Source organism: Prionailurus bengalensis, chromosome D1 (assembly GCF_016509475.1).
Source record: "Prionailurus bengalensis isolate Pbe53 chromosome D1, Fcat_Pben_1.1_paternal_pri, whole genome shotgun sequence".
Lineage (NCBI taxonomy): Eukaryota > Metazoa > Chordata > Mammalia > Carnivora > Felidae > Prionailurus > Prionailurus bengalensis.
This window is the reverse complement of record NC_057346.1, coordinates 73,905,206-73,928,768: the sequence shown is the minus strand read 5'-3', so window position 1 is coordinate 73,928,768 and position 23,563 is coordinate 73,905,206. Positions and strand designations below refer to the sequence as shown.

The 23,563-nt window shown below is 34.5% G+C and overlaps 1 protein-coding gene across 4 annotated transcripts in view; it reads right to left on the bottom strand.

The window, feature by feature from the left end:
* Positions 1-23,563, bottom strand: part of NUCB2 (nucleobindin 2) — a 36,393-nt gene continuing 12,830 nt past the window's right edge. For all 4 annotated transcript variants that reach the window (XM_043582347.1, XM_043582346.1, XM_043582348.1 and 1 more), the window contains 12 exons: positions 21,370-21,513; positions 20,484-20,591; positions 16,711-16,837; positions 10,282-10,385; positions 9,290-9,475; positions 9,010-9,100; positions 8,358-8,416; positions 8,170-8,262; positions 7,050-7,139; positions 1,558-1,728; positions 540-618; positions 1-113 (listed from right to left, as the gene is read on the bottom strand). In XM_043582347.1, coding sequence (XP_043438282.1) covers positions 544-618; positions 1,558-1,728; positions 7,050-7,139; positions 8,170-8,262; positions 8,358-8,416; positions 9,010-9,100; positions 9,290-9,475; positions 10,282-10,385; positions 16,711-16,837; positions 20,484-20,591; positions 21,370-21,513 — 1,248 coding nt within the window. In that variant the 3' untranslated portion in view covers positions 1-113; positions 540-543. The remainder of the gene's footprint in view (positions 114-539; positions 619-1,557; positions 1,729-7,049; positions 7,140-8,169; positions 8,263-8,357; positions 8,417-9,009; positions 9,101-9,289; positions 9,476-10,281; positions 10,386-16,710; positions 16,838-20,483; positions 20,592-21,369; positions 21,514-23,563) is intronic.

Genomic DNA, 23,563 nt, shown 5'->3' with positions numbered 1-23,563 from the left:
TATGCTTTAAAATATTTATTGAGCAGAGAAAAAGGAAGGGTGGTAAAAAGATGACACAGATGTTGATTGAACAGTTTTCTTCCAAGTTCTGGTGGACTTCGGACTTTAAATGTCTGTTCAAAAAAAAAAATATATGCTCTCATTTTATTAAAGGTATCTTCCTTTATTCTGAATTTTCTTGTATATATACAATCTCAGTATATGTACATATATGTAAATATAAATATAAAGCATTTTAAAAATACTTAGCTAATCACAGATTATAATTAAAAAATGTGTTCCCTGACAATATCAATAACTGATTAGAAAAAATTGTAAATAATGTTGAAATAAATCATTTCACCATAAGTATAGCTATCAAATTATATAGTTTTTGAAATACACTGATGCATAAAAATTTTAGAAGCCTTTTCATCTTTCTGTAGTACAAGATGCACTATTTCCACAAATATATAGAAAATACCATAGATATTAATGATTTGAAATTACATTCATAATAAATTTTTTATATCCTTAAACAAAAAAATAAAGTTACATACGTGGCTAGAACTTTGATTCTCCCCCAGGCCCTGATGGAGGAATTTCTTGTAATTTTTTTTGTTCCATCTGCTGTACAACCTAGTAAATGGAAAAAGAATGTCTTAAAACTAAGTATTATTTGATTTTCTCATGACTTTTGACAAATCACAACAAACTAATTGAAAATTGTTTTCCAAAATGAGATATTCAAACTCTTAACATTTAGATTAATTGGGGCACCTGGGTGGCTCAGTTAAGCATCTGACTCTTGATTTCGGCTCAGGTCATAATCTCACAGTTTGTGAGATCGAGCCCTGTGTCTAGCTCTGCGAGGACAGTGCAGGGCCTGCTTGGGATTCTCTCTGCTCTCTCTCTGCCCCTCCCCAGCTTATACACGTTCTTTCTTTCTCAAAATAAATAAATAAACTAAAAAAAAAAAAATAAAATTTAGATTCATATTCAACAAAGCAGTTTTAAAAATACAAACATTTGGGGCACCTGGGTGGCTCAGTCAGTTAAGCGTCTGACTCTTGGTTTCAGCTCAGATCATGATCCCACGGTTTCAGGGTTTGAGCCCCACATCGGGCTCTGTGCTGGCAGCACACAGCCTGCTTGGGATTCTCTTTCTTCCTCTCTCTGTCCTTCCCCCACTTACATTGTCTGTCTCTCTCAACATAAATAAATAAACTTAAAAAAAATACTAAAATTTAGGGGCGCCTGCGTGTCTCAATCGATTAAGCATCTGACTTCAGCTCAGGTCATGATCTCGCGGTATGTGAGTCCGAGCCCAGCGTCAGGCTCTGTACTGACAGCTCAGAGCCTGGATCCTGCTTCAGATTCTGTGTCTCCCCCTCTCTCTGCCCCTCCCCTGCTCATGTTCTGTCTCTCTTTCAATAATAAATAAACGTTAAAAAAATTGTTTTAATACTAAAATTTAAAATACTATAGCTAATACTTTGAAATATTATATTACAAAAGCACACACTTTTAACAAAGCACCTAAAATTCCTTCTAATGCCACATTTTATAAAATACCACCTGATGGTATTCCAGCTTCTGAGCCTCAAGTTGGTCATGCTGACGTTGTAGCTCTTCCTTTTGTTTCTGAAGCTCATCTGCCTTTTTCTTAAGTTCATTTTCTTGTAAAGAGATAAGATTTTCATATTCTTTCAGTTCTTCCTCTGTGAAGAACTGTTGCTGATCCAGTGTCTAAAAGAAAAAAAACAAGGGAGAGAATAATCTTAAATATACAACCAGATCTGATTCAGCTTTAAAATTCTATGATTAGCAAAGTACAAAAGAGTATCTATAGTATTATACTTTTTTGGTAAGAAAGAAGAATAAATAAGAAAATATATATTTATATACTTATTTGAGCAGAAAGGAAAAACCCAAGACTAATGAAATTGGTTACCTACAACACAAGGAAGAGAACTGGGTAGACAGATCAAATATGGGAAAAGAAATCACACTGCTTTGAATACACCTTTTTTGTACAGGTTTGATTTTTAGAAACATGTCAGTGTTTCACACACTCAAAAAAAAAAAAGAGAAATAAAATCCACAAGGACAGGAAAACTCCCCAAATTGACTATAAACAGAAGAAAATAAATAATGCTTTTATTTTAAGTGAATAAAAGACAACGGGAAGGGGGAATAAACTAACACAAGAAACTCTTAATCACAGTATTCTGACTACATGCTCAGGTTAAAAACAATAAACAAAAATCTAAACAAATCATCAATTCTTGTTTTGCAGAGTTTAGCAATTCTGAAACACTTTGTACATCCTAGAATTGAGGAAATAAGTGGAATGATATTGTGGAAAATAGGAACTAGATTTCATATGAAATATGGAAAGAGGAAGAGGTGGAATGTTGTACTGGAATTGGAGGCATTGGACTGAAATTTGAGGACGTATCAGTGTGAACTCAGTAAGTTTTAACATATATGGATAGCTAAATATAAGAAGATGAATATGGATGTATCTGTGTGTGTATAATATGTACATATACACAAACATATAATACAAACATAAATATATAGATATAAACACACACATACATACACATTGTTTTTTAAATTCCCCAACTCTGTTATCTGACAAACCCTAGAAGCAATGATACTCCGGGAGCAGGGAACACATCCAGTGCCCAGATCCTGGTCTGTGATATCAATCTCCACTGAAAAGAACCAGTGCTCCTCATTAAAATGGCTGATTCTAGAGGTGGGATGGAGAAAGAACAAGATAAGCCTTGGACATCTTATGCAAAAAAGTAAGGAATCCTCGAAGAAAGATAGGTAACATGCCAAGAGGACACAAAAGCCAGTTTGAAGAAACTCCCACTAGCCAAATCTGGGGCAATTTGGGCATCAAAATAAATAGTGATAGTAAGGATACAAGCTTATTGAATAAGATAAGAAGCCATGAGTCTCCACTCAAATAAACAGAGATGGGGGAAGGGATAACTTTTCCTTACTGTAGAAGGCCAACTAATAAAATGTACAAGGAATGACGATTAGAAAATCACCATTTGTGGGAATGCAAGCTGGTGCAGCCACTCTGGAAAACAGTATAAAGGTTCCTCAAAAAACTAAAAATAGAACTACCCTATGACCCAGCAATTGCACTACTAGGCATTAATCCAAGGGATACAGGTGTGCTGTTTCGAAGGGACACATGCACCCCCATGTTTATAGCAGCACTATCGACAATAGCCAAAGTATGGAAAGAGCCCAAATGTCCATCGATAGATGAATGGATAAAGAAGATGTGGTATAGATATACAATGAAGTATTACTCGGCAATCAAAAAGAATGAAATCTTTCCATATGAAACTACATGGATGGAACTGGAGGGCATTATGCTAAGTGAAATTAGAGAAAGACAAAAATCATATGACTTCACTCATATGAGGGCTTTAAGAGACAAAACAGGTGAACATAAGGGAAGGGAAACAAAAATAATATAAAAACAGAGAGGGGGACAAAACAGAAGAGACTCATAAATATGGAGAACAAACTGAGGATTACTGGAGGAGTTGTGGGAGGGGGGATGGGCTAAATGGGTAAGGGGCATTAAGGAATCTACCCCTGAAATCATTATTTCACTATATGCTAACTAATTTGGATGTAAATTTTTAAAAATAAAAAATTAAATTAAAAAAAAAAGAAAAAAATCACCATTTGTAAACAATCATAGTAACAATTGTTTCTGGCTAGAATCATCAATAGATGCTAAAATTAGCAAATAATTAATCTCAGAGTATACCCTCAGAAATTCCTTTTTTTTAAACACAGCATTTTCATTTTTTATTGGTGATAATGTACAATTCTTGCAAAAAGTACTTTTACAAAATATATCAACCATCTTAAAAAGATTCCCTCGGTCTTGGTAATGCTACATTGAGAATCCATCCTATAAAATAACCCTAACCACATAAAAAGCTTTACATAAAAATGTGTTTACAGCAGCACTGTCTTTTTAAAATAAACAGTAAAAGCATGGATGTCTAGCCCTGAGAAAACAGTTAAGCACTTCAATAACTATTAAAATAATGCTTACAATTAGTATTTGGAAATGCTTTTGATATGATGTCAAGTGAATCTTTTTTTTTTTTAATGCTGGCTTCTGATTCTGGTAGTATGAAGAGTTAGACAAAACACTTTTTAAATTACAAGATAGAAAATAGAAGGGAAACCTGGTAGACACCATCTTAAACAAATAATAAAAATTAACATTGCCAGTTATAAGAATAATCAGCAGCATATGCTCGGTGATATGATGCACTTGGCATCACTTTGGTGCTATTCCTACCAAAAGTAGGAATCCTAAGGAAAGAGCAAATGGAGGGAGATTCTACAAAATAACTGGTCTATACTCTTTAGAAATATCAATGCCATGAGACACAAGACTCAGGAACTGTTTCAGATTAAAGGAGACTAGGAAGACATAACTAAATTCAATGTATGATCCTGGATGTTCTTTTTCTATAAAGGGCAGTATTAGGAAAACTGACAAAAACCTCAACAAAGTCTAGAGACCAGAGAAGAGTATTATGTGTGTAGCATTGGTAATGTTACTGTGATTATGCAAGATAAATCCTTGTTTGCCAAAAATACACAGTCAAGTATTTCAGGTTAAAGCAGAATCATGTGCAACTTACTCTCAAGAAGATTATATATGTTATATATAAATACACACACATGCGCACAGATTAAAAATAGAGAAACAAAAAGAAAAAGAAAGGGGCACCTGGGTGGCTCAGTCAGTTAAGCATCCAACTTTGGCTCAGGTCATGACCTCGCAGTTCATGGGTTTGAGCCCCGCATCGGGCTCTGTGCTGACAGCTCAGAGCCTGGAGCCTGCTTCAGATTGTGTCTTTCTCTCTCTCTGCCTCTCCTCACTTGTACTCTATCTCTCTCTCTCTTAAAAATAAATAAACTTAAAATATATATATATATATATATATTTAAAAAGAAAAAGAAAAAGAAAGAGAATAATTGTAGTAAAATGGGAAATCTGGGGGAAAGGTTTTCAGGAATTCCTTGTCTATTCTTGCAACTCTTTTGTAAATCTAAAATTATGTCAAAATGAAAAAAAATATGCAATTATCTGTTGATCTAGTTCACCAGAAGTAATAAAGAGAATGCATATTCAAATAATACTAGCATTCTTCTCTTCTTCACCAAAGTCCAGAAATATTGCAAATGTAGGAAAAAAAAACCCTTATGACAAAACAGCTGATTTCTTTAATCTCAAACTAAGATGATAAACTGTCATCCTGGGACTGTCCTTGTTTTAGCACCAAAACCTTCTACATCCCGGGACACTCATTCCAGGGTAAACCAAGACAGTTGGTCACCCTATCCGAAACCATTTTCTGGACAATTAAAAATATAATTGAAATGGTGATCTTTTATATTTTGTATGGAAAATTAAAATGTTCTTTCTTCAGTCTCTTCTGGTTGCTACCTCAATTATTCTTTTAAAAATGTGTATGCACAGTAAACCATGGAACAAATTGGGACACCTTTCTTGAGCAATTTGACAAGACATATTTAGAAACTAAAAATGTTCATAAACCTTGAGAATAGTTCTATTATTAGGGCTCAATCCCAGGGAAACCATCATAGATCCTAAAAATGTCTGAACAAGTAGAGAGTCATCATAGGGCTAACTACTACAGTCAAAAAAAAGTGAAATTGACCCAAATGGCTAAATCTGTTTGAATGGTTATATAAATTATGCTACAACCACACAACTGAATGCTAAGAGTAATTTTTTAAATTTTATTTATTTATTTTGAGAGAGACAGAGAGAAAGCACATGTGCACAAGCAGGGGAGAGGCAGAGAGGGAGAGAGAGAATCCCAAGCAGGCCCTTCACTGTCAGCGCAGAACCCGACACAGGGCTCAGTCCCATGAACTGTGCGATCATGACCTGAGCTGAAATCAAGAGGCAGATATTTAACCCACTGAGCCACCCCAGTGCCTGGCTAAGGAGTCATTTTTAAACCATGTTTTTTGAGTAATGGCATCATGAAATATTGTTAACTTTAAAAAAACAGAATTTCCCAAACATACAAGACATTTATACAGTCTGAAGCCATTTAAAAAATATATAGATGGGAGTTTATGGGTACATGTAATTTAAAAATAAGACAGTATACTATATAATGTGTGCTATGTGTGCATATACTACAGATACAACCTATTTCCAAACTGGTATAACACAATGCATAAATTAAGAGTCTACCTTGGAATAATTCTACCATTCTAATTTATTCTTTAAAAGTATCTATATTTCGGGGCACCTGTGTGGCTCAGTCGGTTAAGCGTCTGACTTCGGCTCAGGTCATGATCTCAGTTTGTGGGTTCAAGCCTAGTGTGGGGCTCTGTGCTGACAGCTCAGAGCCTGGAGCCTACTTTGATTCTGTGTCTCCCTCTCTCTCTACCCCTCCCCCACTCACGTTCTTTCTCTGTCTCTCTCTCTCAGAAAATAAATAAACATTAAAAATTTGTTTTTAATAAATGTATCTAGGGGCGCCTGGGTGGCTCGGTCAGTTAAGCGTCCGACTTCGGCCTAGGTCATGATCTCGTGATTCGTGACTTTGATCCCCACAGCGGGCTTGGTGCTGACAGCTCGGAGCCTGGAGCCTGCTTTGGATTCTGTGTCTCCCTCTCTCTCTGCCCCTCCCCTGCTCATGCTCTGTCTCTCAAAAATAAATAAATGTTAAAAAAAATTTTTAAAAATAAATAAATGTATCTATATTTCTAATTTTCACACTTAGAAAAAGTGCAATTTTAAAAAGACTTATAATTATATGTAACTTGATTATAAATAAAAGGTCAATTGCCACAGGTTTTCCAAAAAATCAAGTTCATTATTTTATAGTGACGTTTTATATGAAAAGCCAAGACAGCAAGGCTCCCCATGAAAACATAATGGGGAATAAAAGTTAAAAAGTAGAATAAACTGATGTCAAATTTCTTGAACCATACATCCCATTTCAAGTAGGTTCTATTACCTCCCAGCTATCTGGCTCCAAGAATTCCTTTTTTTCTGTAGCTTTCAAAAACTCTTCTAGAGTCACTAGTCGGTCTTTGTTAGCATCAACCTGATTGAAAAAAAAAGTTTATGTAAATAATATAACTCTTTCTCATATTACCAGAAATTACCTTCTAATAGATGCTACTACATAAACAAAGAGCAATTAAGGCTAGCTTAACATCCACAGAAATGGTGGGGGGAAGAAAACCAGAACACTCAACATTTTATTAGAATCAAAAAATAGATACTGTTATCTTCTGTATAATTCAGATTTCAGCGAGATATCTATATCCCTGATTACCCTCAAAGATCACCACCCTTAAGTCTGCTGATCTAACTGGTTAGGCTATTATTGTTTTCCTCCCTCACTACATCATGCATAATCCAAAGAAAAATAACCTTTCCAGAAAGATGACTGTTTCAGCCAAGAATAAAGAAGTTTACATTAAAGTACTCTCAACATTTTTCTTAACAACTATCTAAACCAAAATTTAAGTTGACAATCTCTCCCAATCCTCTTCCATGGCTCTTACAAACTATAGCAAATTCAGTTACAAAAGTGAACCCCATAATTACCAAAGAAATTCATTTAGCACTTGGGATGCCAGCAGTCAACAGAAATCCCAATTCATCACCAATAGGTCAAATATCAGGTGAAAATCACTGACTTAAAACAGTGGGCCTTAGTTACCCCGCCTATGATGTCTATGACCAAAGTTTTGCTTAATAATGTGAACAAGAAGTAAATATTTGTTATGATAAACCATTAAGGTATTGGATTTTTTAGATTTTCTTAATAAAAATGCAGGTTTTTAAAATAGAAAATATTGGACTACGTTATTTTTTACTTCTAAAAGATATGCAATGGCATCTTAATCTTTTAAATACAAATCCTTTAAAGTTTAAAATATTTTAAAGCAGTTACAAAATAATTTTATCTACACTAAAAGGAATTTACTGAATATTCTGGATCAAAAAAGCAAAATCCAATTAAATACCTATTCTGTATATTTATTTTCCACTTTGTGGTAAGATTTATTGTAAGAACTTGAATAATCCATCAAAGTAACACATAATCTTAAAATTTTAAAGCATACCTCATTCATTACATGTTCCCTCATTCTAAGCCGTTCTTCCTCCATTTCTACCATATCATCTTCTTCATTTTTGGGGTCATAAACTTTCTCCAACTAAAAAAAAAAGTTTCAAACCAACATAAAAGAAAGGAAGATAATAAAAGGAAAAAAGAGAGCAAAAACACTGAACACTTACTGAACTCATTTACCTCTTTGGTAAATAGGGCTTCTAATTCTTGTTCATCTAGAAAGCCATCATTATTGACATCTGAAGTTTAAAAGTCACAAACACAAAAATCGATTTTAATGCCTTCGAAAATAAATAATGAAAATACAACTCTTTACAACTGGCTTGCAGAAGTTGTACTGACATGAAGCATCCATATGCTACAGAAAAAGGTTTCCTCCTCTTCATGAAGCCTCAGATCAGTCCAACTGATGACAATTTACTACTAATTCATAATTCATAATAGTTTTTTAGAAAAATATATCTTAACCAGTTTTTTCAAAAATATGAAGTGAAACAATATGATATAGGAGTAAAGTACATTTTAATGTTATAGCATAAAGCATGTTGGATATAACCTAGCCAGTCACAGAAATACCTTCAGTTTACACAGAACCTTGCCATAAGTGGTAATGACTCAACAGTAAAAGCAAGCAAAAGACACAGCTACTGACCTAAAATATTTTATGCTGCAGATCAGTAATAAAGACCATGATATTACCTTAGAGAAAAACTCTAAACATTTATTGTCATTAGGACTCAATAACAGACCTTGGCAAAAATCAGTTAAGAAAAGCAACTATAATTTTTCAAACAGCAGATATAAATATTAATATTTGTATCAAATCTGTTACCATGTAATTTGAAAAATGTCTTGGGGTCAAAGTCATTAGGATCCAATCCATCAGTCTCTTCCCATACCTCTTTTAGTTGATCTTTGCTTCCCTGTGAATCAATTTTTAAAAAATGCTCAAAACAAAATATAATCTATGTATATAGACTGAAAATAAAATACAAATTTGAGAAACATTGCAGAATTAAGAATCTAAAGTACTAATAACTTATGATAAAATTTTACTGATACAAAAGAAGTATCTTCCTCTAATTATGGTTTCATAAAGTCATAATCCTTACTGGATGGTTAACTTTGGGATGATTTTCATGCTTTTTCTTCATTTCTTCAAATTTAGATTCTTCTTCTTTCCTCTTTTCTTCATTCAGTGTTTTTAAATATTCTCTCCTTTCATGTTCCTTCATCATTTCATATTTTTTAAATTCTTCATGCCGAGTCTTATCATAGTGTTCCAGATCACTTGTGGCCTATAATATTTAAATTAAATTACAAGAAGTGTTTGGAAATATAAATAAAGCTGTTCTTGCATATAGCATACTCTCTAACAGAAGATAGTATAGAAGGGCCAGAAATCACTGGACACTTCTTTTAAATTCTACCATTTTATTTTAGTCATTATTATTACCAGTATGTAGGCACTCAAAGAAACTCATAGTTCAAGCCTCAGCTTTAGAAAGCTCCTCATAAGCAAGTAATATATAAATTGATTTTAAAAAGAAGGAAGGAATTATATCAAATATGTACAGTATAGAAAACTAGAACAGTTTCTAACCACTTAACTAAACTAATACCCAGGCTACAACATCTGGTTTGATAACTCCATACAGTACAACATAAGAGGTCTACAAACTCTTACCTAAAATCTCAGTGCCCAGATGTGTTTCAGAATTTTCTAGATTTTAGAAAGAGAATATGGCATATATGCCATATTATAGAATATCTTTGCAGAGTCTATAATCAAAGAGATTAATACTTCCTCAGCAAAGTCTATTAATATTCAATGAAGTAGACTAAATAAAAACTATAAATAGCCTTACTATAATTCAAGCCAGGTTTCAACTTTAATAGTGCTTTGGACTTTGGAACTGTGGGCAAGGGGTTACAGATTGTTATGTCCATATTATTTTCTATAGTAATAAGGGTTAAGCTCTCTCCCTTTAAAGATACTCTATAGAGTATCTAAGAGTTATATTACCACTTGATTGAATTTATTTATCAAATTACAAAACCTCAAAGGCACAACAAAGACCACATTGTTTGGAATTATTCTCACCGCTTTGATTAGCATATCTAAATCTGTAGATTCAAACTTGTCAGGATTCAGGTGGTTTAGGTGATCAAATTGTTTTAGAAGAGCATGATGGTCTATGCCCGTATCTGAAAGAAAATGAAAAAACGGTAAATAATAAAGTAATAAAAGCTAGAAACATTGATATAAATGATACATAAGAATAAACATTCATATTTATTCCTATAGGATTTTATGAGAATATTCAAAATTTTAGATTAAGTGTTGATATTTTCTTTTAGAACATTGTACATATTGTTATTGTAGGCAAAAGTAATGTCCTTGAATCTAGAATGGAATACAATGTAATATGTACACTTTATTATTATTTCTAGAAAGGCTAGTTGACTATCAGTATAATTACAGTAAAAACTTTTTTATTATTGGAAAACTACCAAATTTCCTACTTTTAATTGGATAAACTCTAATATACTGCCCTCATCAAAGACCTAAGGAGAATTTTTTTTAAGTTTATTTATTATGAGAGAGAGAGAGACAGCATGTGAGTGGGGGAGGGGCAGAGAGAGAGGGAGAGAGAATTCCAGGTAGGCCTACAATGTCAGTGCAGAGCCCAATATGGGGCTTGAACACATGAACCATGAGATCATGACCTGAGCCAAAACCGTCAGCCAGATGCTTAACCAAGGGAGCCACCTAGGCCCCTTAAGTAGAATCTCTAAAAAGAATTGTTCTAAAATTTTTATGAAGGAATTTTTTGTATGCTGCTCCAATGAATCCTTTATGGAACAATAAAAATCTAAGTCAGGTAAATTCATTTAGATTAGGACTTATTTTTAAAGAAATATCAATTGTTTTTCTTTGTGAATAGTTTTTTTTACAAGCTACAGTTTATTGCAGTTGAGTGGGTAAAGTGAGTCTGGACTATTTCAGTTGGATAATAGAATTGAGCAAAATAGGTACATGTGTTGATTTGTTAAAAGTTTGGGTTCCACTCTTAAATACACAGAACAAAATGAGGGTTGATGGGGGATGGAGTAGAGGGGAAAGTGGGGGATGGGCATTGAGGAGGGCACTTGTTGGGATGAACACTGAGTATTGTATGGAAGCCAATTTGATGATAAATTATATTAAAAATAGATAAATAAATCAGTAATTAGATTTAAAAACAAACAAATAAATAAATAAATGTCTGGGTTCTTAGAAAAAGGAATATACAAATATGGAATCATGGAATATGAGAAAGAAATCTGGAAATGGGTGGGACTTAGTGCTGTGTGAATTTATTTCTAAAATATGAATATGTATATGTATATATATATGTGTGTTTTACAGGCATATGCATGTGTATGTATATACATTTATATATACAAAAATGTGTGTGCATGTATATGTTGATGTATATAGACATGCATATATTTCCTACCTCTGTCCGATGAAAATGCCAAGAAGAAAATATATTCCAGAAGCAATGAGCACACTTAGTGCCAGTCTTTGGTCTGTGGGACCAAAAGAAATATCATTTCCCACTAAAAAGAACCAGGAATCGTCAGATAAATGGCTCATTCCAGGGCTGGGGCAGGGTAGGTACAAGATGAGCCTGGAAGATTTTGTTATACTAGAAAGTAAGAAACTGCTAAATTTAGTTCAGTTAAGCTTTCACTGAATTCTTAGTATGGCACTGTACAAATTTTACTTTATGAAGAAAAGATTTGTTATAAGACCCAGGCCTAAAGGATATGACCAGACAGTGAAATACATGAAAAGATGCTTAACCTCATTCAAAACAGGAGAAATACATATTAAAACTGTACTACTATATCATCTAAAACTTTTTTTAATTTTGTTTACTTTTATTTTGAGAGAGAGAGAGAGAGAGAGCATGAGCAGGGGAGGAGCAGACAGAGAGGGAGAGAGAGAATCCCAAGCAGGCCCTGCACTGTCAGCACAAAGCCCGATGCAGGGTTCAATGTGGACCTCAGACTCACAAACTGTGAGATCATGACCTGAGCTGTAACCAGGAGTCGGACACTTAACCGATTGAGCCACCCAGGTGCTCCAGAATAATAAAATCCTTAAAGTTTGAAGATACATACTATTAGCAAGGATGTGAAAAATTATTGCTGGTAAGAGTATGTACTGACACAACCTCTGTGGAGGTAGCAATATCTATCAAAATTACAAACACATACACATGTATACAATTTCTCTATGGGGAACTTATCCTGCAGATAATTTTACATGGATAGGCAGTGATATATGTACAAGAGTATTTGCTAGAAATAACCCAAATGCCCATTGCCAGAGGCCTAGTTAAATAAATTATGGTATATCCATATAATGGAAATCTATGCAGCGTAAAAAAAAATTTTTTTTAATGAAGATGGTGTCTATGCACTAATACAGAAAGAACTCCAAAATATGTTGTTAAACAAAACCCACAGGGCGCAAAATGCATATCACATGCTATCTTTTGCATAAAAAGAGAGGGAAAAAAAGGCCGTTATTTTTATTTGCTTATATAAGAAGGAAGAAACAGAAGGATTATGTTCAGGGCAGTGAGAACTGATAGAGTACAAAAATATCAGAGCACTTTTGCTATATGCTTATACTTACTCTTTCTGGTTTTAATGAATGTGAATGTAGTACCTACTTTAAAAATTACACCAAAAAAAAAAGGACCCTTTAAGTCTTTCTTCAAATTATTAAAAATTTTAATTCAAAAATTCTGAATCCATGAGAAAATATTCATAAGTTTTCTAAGCATCAGACCGTTTTCTTTAGATAATGAAATTTAGCCCCTGTTTAGAATAAAGAAAACACTGCCAAGATTGAGGGGATGGAGGTTGTCTAAGAAGAAAGTAATCTCAAAACACCTTAGGCCTCAGGGTACCTGGGTGGCTCAGTTGGTTAAGCATCCGACTTTGGCTCAGATCATGATCTCACAGTTTGTGGGTTCAAGCCCAGCGTCAGGCTCTGTGCTGACAGCTCAGAGCCTGGAGGCTGCTCCCGATTCTGTCTCCCTTTCTTTCTGCCCCTCCCCTGCTCACGCTCTGTCTCTGCCTCTTAAAAATAAATAAACATTAAAAAAAAAAAAAAAAACCCACCTTAGGCCTGGCTTCAAGGATGGAATTACCCTCTATGTCTGACCACCTGAAGTTCAATTTACCTCTCATTGATATCCTTAATCCCAGGATAATGAGTATTTGGTACTTGTTTTCTACATCTACTCACTGGCTGGGAGTTTAATGCTCTACACAAGCATTTCGCCGATATGATCCATTGACCAGAAGTACATGTTTAAAATACATATTACTCATCCCAGATTCAGAATATCTAGAGGTAAAATCCAGTAATCTACATTTTTAAAAGATTTTTTAAAGGTTTTATTTATTTTTAACAGAGTGCAAGCAGGGAAGGGACAGAGAGAGAGGGACAGAGGACCTGAAGCACGCTCTGTGCTGACAACAGAGAGTCCAGTGTGGGACTTGAACCATGAGATCATGACCTGAGCCAAAGTTATACGCTCAATCAACTGAGCCACCCAGGTACTCCCAGTAATCTGCATTTTTAGCTTCCCAGGTGATGCCTACGTAATCTAAAGTTTAAGAACTACTATTCACCATGAGTAAATTTTCAGATGTTTATTAATGTCTATGAGCCACCCAGATAACCAACCCATGGGGGCACAAAGACACAGGAGCCAGCTTGAAGGGTCTCCCACTTGTCAAATCTGACCTCTTGATTTTGTTTCATAATTAGAAAGGCCATTCCAAGATAAAGAAATTCACCTATGTTGTCATTTAGTACTTTTATGGTATTATTTTCTACACTGAAGTCTTTGATTTATTTGTACTTATTCTGATGTATATGAGCTAGAGATTGAATTGTACCTTTTCCCAAATGGCTATCTAATTGTAGCAACACTATTCTTTTTTTTTTTTAATTTTTTTTTTAACGTTTATTTATTTTTGAGACAGAGAGAGACAGAGCATGAACGGGGGAGGGGCAGAGAGAGAGGGAGATACAGAATCGGAAGCAGGCTCCAGGCTCTGAGCCATCAGCCCAGAGCCCGACGCGGGGCTCGAACTCACGGAGTGCGAGATCGTGACCTGAGCCGAAGTCGGACACTTAACCGACTGAGCCACCCAGGCGCCCCAACACTATTCTTTTTAAAAATCTATCTTTATCCAACTAATAATGAGATACTACTTTCTTTTTTAATGTTTATTTATTTTTGAGAAAGAGAGTGTGAGCAGGGGAGGGGCAGAGAGAGAGAGAGAGAGAGAGAGAGAGAGAGAGAGAAGATCCGAAGCAAGCTCTGGGTTGACAGCAGAGAGCCCGATGCAGGGCTCAAACTCACAAACCATGAGATCATGACCTGAGACGAAGTTGGATACTCGACCAACTGAGCCACCCAGGCATTCCAAAATACCACTTTTAATCAAACTAAATTCTAAATGTAGTTACTTTTATTTCTGGAATTTCTTTTATTATTTTTTTAAATTTTATTTAAATCCAACTTAGTCAACATATAATGTAATAATGGTTTGAGGAACAGAATTTAGTGACTCATTACTTATATAACATCCAGTGCTCTGGAATTTCTATTCAGTTCCACTGGTCTTCCTACTTGTATGCCAGAACCATACAGTTCTAGTGACTGAGGCTTAGTGATATGTTTTAAGACTTCATATATATCTCTCAAGTCCTTCACTGTTCTTCTTTTTCAGAGGTATATAGTTTATCTTGCTTGTTTCCTTTTTTCATATGAACTTTAAAATTAACTTGGCTAGTACCAGGGGGAAAAGTATATATTTTTATTTGGGTCATGTTAATAAATTAACCTAAGGAAAACTGACCTGTTTATAATGTTGAGTCTTTGTATCAAAAAGATGTTATGTCTTCTCATTTTTTTTCAAGTCTACTTTTGCATCCTTCAGGAGTATTTTAAAGCTTTTGGTATAAGTCTTACATATTTCTTAATAGGTTTATTCTAGGTAGTTTTTCTTTGTTGGTATTGGGAAATGGAGTCTTCCATTATATCCCATAAGTGGCTGTTATTTGCATATGAAAAATTGATTTCTGTATATTCAGTTGACCTTGCTGAATTTTCCTGGTGTTTATGCTAAGTTTTTTAATCAATTACTTTTAGTTTCCAATATATAATCATATCACCTGCAAACAGAAATGGTTTTATCACTTCCTTTTCAATTACTTTACCTCCACTTTTTTTCATTTATGTAATTGTTTTGGCTAGTACCTCCAATGCAATATTGATTAGTAGTGGTGATAATGGGTATCATTGTCTTGTTCCTGATTTTAGTTAGAAAACATACTTGTATTTCCCTACTCAGTATGATGTGGCTGAGTTGGACATCCCTGATCATGCTACAGAAGTATCTATTGATTACTATTTTATTACTTTATTACAATTAAGAAGGGGTGTTAAATTTTGTCAAAGGCCTTTTCTGTAGATATGGAGACGGTCATATGCTTTATGAGACTACTTTCTTATCTCTGGATATCTTCATATTTCAAAAATTCGACTTCACAGCTATTTAATCTTCTCATCGTCTAAAATTAAAAGAATATGGGAGCACGAATAGGCAGAGCACAGAGGATTTTTAGGGCAGTAAAACTACTCTGCATGATACTAGATTGGTAGATACATGTCATTATAGCTTTGCCTAGACCCAGAGATGCACAACACCAAGAGTGAGCTCTAATGTAAACTATGAACTTTGGGTGATTATAATGTATCAATGTAGGTTTATCAGTTATAACAAATGTACCACTCTGGTGGATGATGGGTGATGTTAGTAATAAAGGAAGTTATACATGTTTGGGGGCTAGGGGTATTTGGGAAATCTCTGCACCTGCCCCTCAACTTTGCTGTGAACCTTATACTCTAAAAAAAATCAAATCTAAAAAATTTTAAAAATTTTTAATTTTTTTTGAGAAAAAGAGAGTGTGTGGAGAGTGTGGAGGAGAGGGGCAGAAGGAGAGGGTGAGAGAGAGAGATAGCGAGAGAGAGAGAGAGAGGGAGAGGGAGAGAGAGAGAGAGAGAGAGAGAGAGAGAGAGAGTCCCAAGCAGGCTCCAGGCTCAGTGCAGAGCATGATTCAGGGCTCAATCCCACCACCCTGGGATCATCCTGACCAAAAATCAAGAGTCAGGGGCTCAACTGAATGAGCCACGCAGCTGCCCTATTCTTCTTGTAAGCTAGTGGCTTAATTCATTACTTTTCTTTCATTCTTCCTTTGTACTGACATAATAAGGCTAATCATTTTGATTTTTGAATGATGTAAATGGATTACCTATTTTAAAAATTAAATTTTAAAAAATTAAGAGAAGGCAAATCAATACTAACATTAAATTTTGACAAGAAAAACATGGTATGTGCTGACCTCCACAACCAAATACTGAAAGTTTCCTACTTTTTCTTTAGCACTTACCTTGAAGGGAATCCAATTTCGCTTTAATTAGCATTCGTAACCTTGCCACTTCTTGCCTTTTCAGCTCATCAAGTTTTGTCCTCACATGGTGACTTACTAAATCCAATTCTTTGCTTAGCCTCCCACTCTGTTAACAAAATTAACAAATTAGTTTTATTTATTACATTCCATTTTTAGACCAGACACAATATATTAAAATTTGGGTTATGATAAAGTAGTGATAAATAATTCTAATTAATTTAGATAAATTTGATATTATAAAAAGAATTTCTCTCAGAAGACACTCAGTTTGTAACTCTAAAATCAAAATATCTAAAAACCATATATTATGAAAAGAGCCCAAATGTCCATCAACTGATGAATGGATAAAGAAGATGTAGTATACATACATAAAAATAAATTCAAAATGGATGAAAGACCTAAATGTGAGACAGAAAACCATCAAAAGCCTACAGGAGAACAGCAGCAACCTCTTTAACAGGGGCTATAGCAACTTCTTACTAGACACGTCTCTGGAGGCAAGGGAAACAAAAGCAAAAATGAACTATAGGGACTTCATCAAAATAAAAAGCTTCTTCATAGCAAAGGAAACAATCAACAAAACTAAAAGGCAGCCTATGGAATGGAAGAAGATATTTGCAAATGAAATATCTGATAAAGAATTAGTATCCAAAATATATAAAGAATTTATCAAACTCAACACCCAAAGAACAAATAATCCAGCTAAGAAATGGGCAGAAGACATGAACAGACATTTTTCCAAAGAAGACATCCAGAAGGCTAACAGACACATGAAAAGATGCTCAACATTACTCATCAGCAAGGAAATGCAAATCAAAACCACAATGAGATACCACCTACCCGTCAGAATGGCTAAAATTAACAACACAGGAAACAGGAGATGTTGATGAGGATGTGGAGAAAGGGGACCCTCTTACAATGTTTGTGGGAATGCAAACTGGTGCAGGCACTTTGGAAAACAGTATGGAAGTTCCTCGAAAAGTTAAAAATAGAACACTCCACAATGCAGAAATTGTACTACTAGGTATTTATCCAAAGGATACAAAATTGCTGATTCAAAGGGGCACATGTACCCTGATGTTTATAGCAGCATTATCAACAATAGCCAAATTATGGAAATAACCCAAGTGTCCATCACCTGATGAATGGATAAAGAAGATGTGGCTCATATATACAATGGAATATAACTCAACCATCAGAAAGAATGAAAGCTTGCCATTTGCAACAATGTGGATAGAGCTAGAGCAAAATAAATCAGAGAAAGATAAATACCTTATGATTTCACTCATATGTGGAACTTAAGAAACGAAACAGATGAATGCAGGGGGAAAAAGAGAGGCAAATCAGGAAACAGAGTCTTAACCATAGAGAACAAATTGAGGGTTACTAGAGGGGAGGTGAGTGGAGGGGATGGGTTAAATATGTTGAGGGGATTAAGGAGGGCACTTGTGATGAGCACTGGGTGTTGTAAGTGATAAATCACAAAATTCTACACCTGAAACTAATGTTACACTGTATGTTAACTAACTGGAATTTAAATAAAAATTTGGAGAAAGAAAGAAAAGATAAAAATAAAAACCACATTAATTTAAAGCATAATTAAAGCACAAAGGAGAAACTCAAAAAGTGACTTGAATTGTAAAATGGTACAGCCACTTTAGAAAACAATTTGGCAGTTCCCCAAAAAGTTAAACACAGAATTACCATATGACCCAGCAATTCCATTAGTAGGTATATATCTAAAGAATTGAAACATATGTTCACATAAAAACTTGCACTTGAATGTTCATAGCATCATTATTCATACTGGCATAAAAAGTAGAAGTAACACTGTTCAGCTGTAAAAAGAAATGAACGTACCCATATAAGCTACAAATACAATGAACCTTGAAAACATGCTTAAGTCAAAGAAACCAGACACAAAAGGCCACAGACTATATAATTCCATTTATGTGGAATGTCCAGAATAGACAAATCCATAGAGATAGAAAGTAGATTAATGGTTGTCAAAAGTGGAGAAGAGGGGGGGAAAGAAGAGTGATGGCTTTACGGATACAGAGTTTCTTTTGAGGGGAAATGGAATTGTTTAAAAGGAGATATCGGTAATGGTTGCATGTAGATACACTAAAACCCACTGAATTATATGCTTTCAAGGGGAAAGTTTTAAGGTATGTAAATTATATTTCAATAAAGTAATTTTTTAAAGTAACATGGCCACATTAAGCTTTAGTAATTCCATATATAAATAACTTTTCAAAATTCACCTTTTTTACATTGTGTCCTTTGATTACTTTTCTCATAGATGAATAATTAGATACATGTTCCAAAATTTAAGAAACAAAATAGCTAGTAGTTTACTTTCTCTTGTTTATAAATGCATTTGCAATCACAAACTGCAAATCTAGCAATCAGGCAGATAAACCTTTTAGGACTGAATCAACGGGGCCTGCTGAGGAAGATTAAAAAAAAAAAAAAAAAATGAACCCCTTCTGCCCACCCCCAAGGAAGACCAAGAAATAATGTTCAGAGAGTAAGAAGGAGAACCAAGAGAATGTGCTGTTATGAAACACAAAGCAGTATGCTCAAGGAGAGACCGGTCATCATTATTACATAAAACAATGGTTCTCTAAGTGTAGTCCCCAACGTCAACTGGGAACTTTAGGAAATGCAAGTTCTAGACTTACTGAATCAGAAAGCCTATAGGTGGGGGCCGAAAAATCTGTGTTTCAACAAGCCCTAAAATCTGAGCACCACTGAGATAAAATAAAGGAGTCCAGTAAGAATAGGAATAAAAAGTGTTTACTGTATTTGCCAATTAAGAAATAACTGACATCCTTCATGAAAGTATATTCAGTGGAGGGATGTGGGCAAAGCCATGATCTTTCCAGTCAGCAATACTGGGAAGTGAAGAAATGTAGTATAATTCCCCTTTCAAAATACTTGGCTGAAAAGGAAAGGACAAATTCTAACTTTTTTCACCCATTTTCTCCTGAGAAAAGAGTCTTTGCTGAGCTATTTATAATGATCCTGTTGACTTGAGTTTTATTGTCTATTTTAATTCTTCTATCTTTTTCACTGAATAACTATTTAACTTACTTCATTTTGTCTCTCCCTTCCTTAATAAGGAATAGGAATTGACTATGAAAAGAAGACAGTTATAAAAGTATTCCCTGTATTGGGGTGCCTGGCTGGATCAGTCAGTAAAGCACATGACTCTTGATCTCAGGGTCGTGAGTTGCCCCACATAGGGTATGGAGCACACTTAAAAAAAAAAAAAAAGTATTCCCTATAGCAAACCAGGATTATCTCCCTATTATATTTCCCATTATCCACCTGTTCTGTTATCCACAAAAAAATGTTCTTAACCCTACCTGAAGTAGGTAAGAGACACTAAAAGTTCTATGTTAAATATTACTCACCCCAGGAAATTAGTTCCACACGGCAAATTAATTCTTCAAAGGAAACACAAGATTGTTCTCAAGACAATTCGAGGAAATTATTGGCAGGAAGAATGATTTCCCCCCTTCTTCCATCACTTCATACTGAATTATGTGCCCATGCTCTACATCTCCAAAATATATTATACTCCCATCATATATTCATCCTATTAATCTTTTTCTAGGTATTATTTATTCAGAATAAATTCTAATTTCTTTAAGACCCTGGAAAGAGTCCATCTTTGTATTCCTAGTACTAAAGTCAGTGTCTGAGATGCTTTAATGTTTGTTAAATAATTATTTAATTACATTTACCTTTATTTCCTCTATGTCTGCTTTCTGTAGCTTTTCTCTGAAATGATTATCTGTTTCCAGCACATCAATCACTTGCTTAAGATATTCGTCATAATAAAGTCCAGTATCCTTCAAATTAAGAAACAAACAATAATGTTTCTGAAAGTTTTTTCTTCCCTGCATCTAAAGATCTCAATCCTAAAAAATAAAAAAAATAAAAAAAAAAAGTCTAACAAAATGGCATTGAGATGTATCTACTTTAACAGCTTGGACAAAGTCAAAAAGCTATACTTCTCAAATGAAAAATTTTATATCAGAACCAATATAATGTTTTATTGTTACATAAAGGTACATTTTCTATATGGCTTAGACAATGAAGACTTAACTGATAATGTTATTGGTTTTACCCCACTGTCACCTGTCTTTCCTCATTACTATCTCTCCTTTGAATATAATACAATGTTTGCTTGGCTGGTGAGCTCTACATTGGAAATGTGTTATGATTGGGCACCTGGGTGGCTCTGTCAGTTAAGCTCTGACTTCAGCTCAGGTCATAATCTCAGTTTGTGAGTTCGAGCCCCACATCAGGCTCTGTGCTGCTTCAGACCCTCTGTCTCCTTCTCTCTGCCCCTTCCCTGCTGGTTCTCTCTCTCTCTCTCAAAATAAATAAATAAACTTAAAAAAAAAAGCATGGAAATATATTATTAGGATTAATTCCCCTATGCATTACTTAATATATGACCTACATAAATAAACATTGTCTAATATTAAACAACATATGCTTATCCAATACTCTTTCACTGCCATTTCAGAAATAGTTCCTAAATATGCAGTTTTATAAGTAATAAATATTAGCAGCATTTAGTTAAAATTCTTCCCATAAGGTTATATTTATCATTTCACTTACTGGTGGTTCTATCTTTGCGCTGTCCACAGGTTGAGTATTTTTTACTTTTGTCTTGTCTATGTCTATAGGCACAGCTTCAAGAGCAGAAAGTAGACAGGTAACCAAGAGAAAACAATATTGTATTAAGAGAGTCCTCCACCTCATCTGAAATAAAGGTATAATTTTAGATAGTAAGGTCTTGAAAAGATGTCTTCAAACTATATATACATGCATTCCCAATGCCATGTTAATAACATATCCAATTTCAAGAAATTGAATACAACCAAATAATTCTAGAAAGATGTTAAAAATACATTATAAGTTATCCAAAATAATACTTTAAACAGATCACTAAATAAAATCAGGGGAGAAATGCTTTTCAACCAAAATTAAAAAGACAAGTAATCAAAACTTTAAAGTTTAAACTGCTTATAGTATAAGAAATCATTTAGTTAATTATAAAAGCTTCAAATAAAGATGATAATAAGGTTCTCAAAATCTTTAAAAGCAAATCGCCCAAATTTAAGAAAGGGAGAAGTAAGGAAAAACTGTATTTTTTTATTAAAATAATAGGGAGCCAAAATTGTTTCTAGATATATTTAATTTAGCTTTGATCTAATTTTGAAAATAAGTTGCTCTATAAATATAAGTTGATTAAAACAGACAACTATTGGGGCGCCTGGGTGGCTCAGTCAGTTAAGGGTCTGACTTCAGCTCAGGTCATGATCTTGTGGTCCGTGAGTTCGAGCCCCGTGTCGGGCTCTGTGGTGACAGCTCAGATCCTGGAGCTTGTTTCCGATTCTGTGTCTCCCTCTCTCTCTGACCCTCCCCCATTCACGCTCTGTCTCTCTCTGTCTCAAAAGTAAATAAACGTTAAAAAAAATAAAAACCCAGACAACTATTTTCTTAAACTTATAAACATTATTTTATCATAGCCAGTAGTAATTTGATAAAAATTCTTTTTGGACAATAATCTTTCAAATAAATAGGTCAATAAAATATCAAGCTTGAAACAAGCAAGCAGCAACTATTAATATTCCCACAATATTATTCAAACTTTGTTTATTCAAACAGTTTCTACTCCATAAGGATCTTAGTAGCTCTGAAGGATCTACTACAAAAATGAGAATGAATAAAAATTGCATATTTAATTGATTTTATACATATAGATTCATGTTAGGGTCCAAGTTAAATATAACAGTCTGACCGTACATATAGAATATGCATCATTTAACTCAGAATCTCCCAAACTTAGCTGGCTATGGACCTTTTTTTAAGTCACATGTTTTTGTTTTTTGTTTAATTTTTTTTATGTTTATTTACTTTTTAAAGGAGAGAGAGACAGAGCGTGAGGGGGGAGGGGCAGAGAGAGGGAGACACAGAATCCAAAGCAGGCTCCAGGCTCTAAGCCGTCAGCACAGAGCCCGACGCAGGGCTTGAACCTGTAAGCCACAAGATCATGACCTGAGCCTAAGTCAGAAGCTTAACCGACTGAGCCACCCAGGCGCCCCTGAAGTCACATGTTTTTATCCATAGAACACAATTTGGAAAAGAGTACACTGCCTCTCATTTTTACCACAACCCTAGATAATAGATAAGGCAGTGACTCATTTTACAGATGAAGAAAATTTTAATTAAAACAATTCACTCATGGAGCATTGTCTTGCATTAACAAAATTACTAGAACTCATATTTTAGTGCTATTTCTAATATATCAAATTTTTTAGCATCTTTATTGAGATATAATTCTCATGCCATAAAATTCACCCATTTAAGGTACAGGATTTGTCTATTCTGTAAAGATGCTACTCTACATTTAGTTCTCAAACCTGAAGGATCAAATCTCATGGGAGCTTGATTCTCAGGCTGTCCCCAAGACCTCTAGAATCAGAAGCTCTAGGGTGGGAGCCAGAATCTTTTTTAACAAACTTTGCGGGTAATTTCTACATACGTATGCTCAAGCCCAAGATTGATTCTTCTCTAGGAGACTAGTTCCTCAACATGATCATTGTGAGTAAATGTTTTTCAGGATGAAATGTTTGGGAGATGTTGGCTCAATGAAGCTAAATAAGTTGTTGTCTTTGCAAGACTTTCAGAACCTGTGATGGCTTACTATGCACTATGAATCTTTTTTTTTTTTAATTTTTTTTCCAACGTTTTTTATTTATTTTGGGACAGAGAGAGACAGAGCATGAACGGGGGAGGGGCAGAGAGA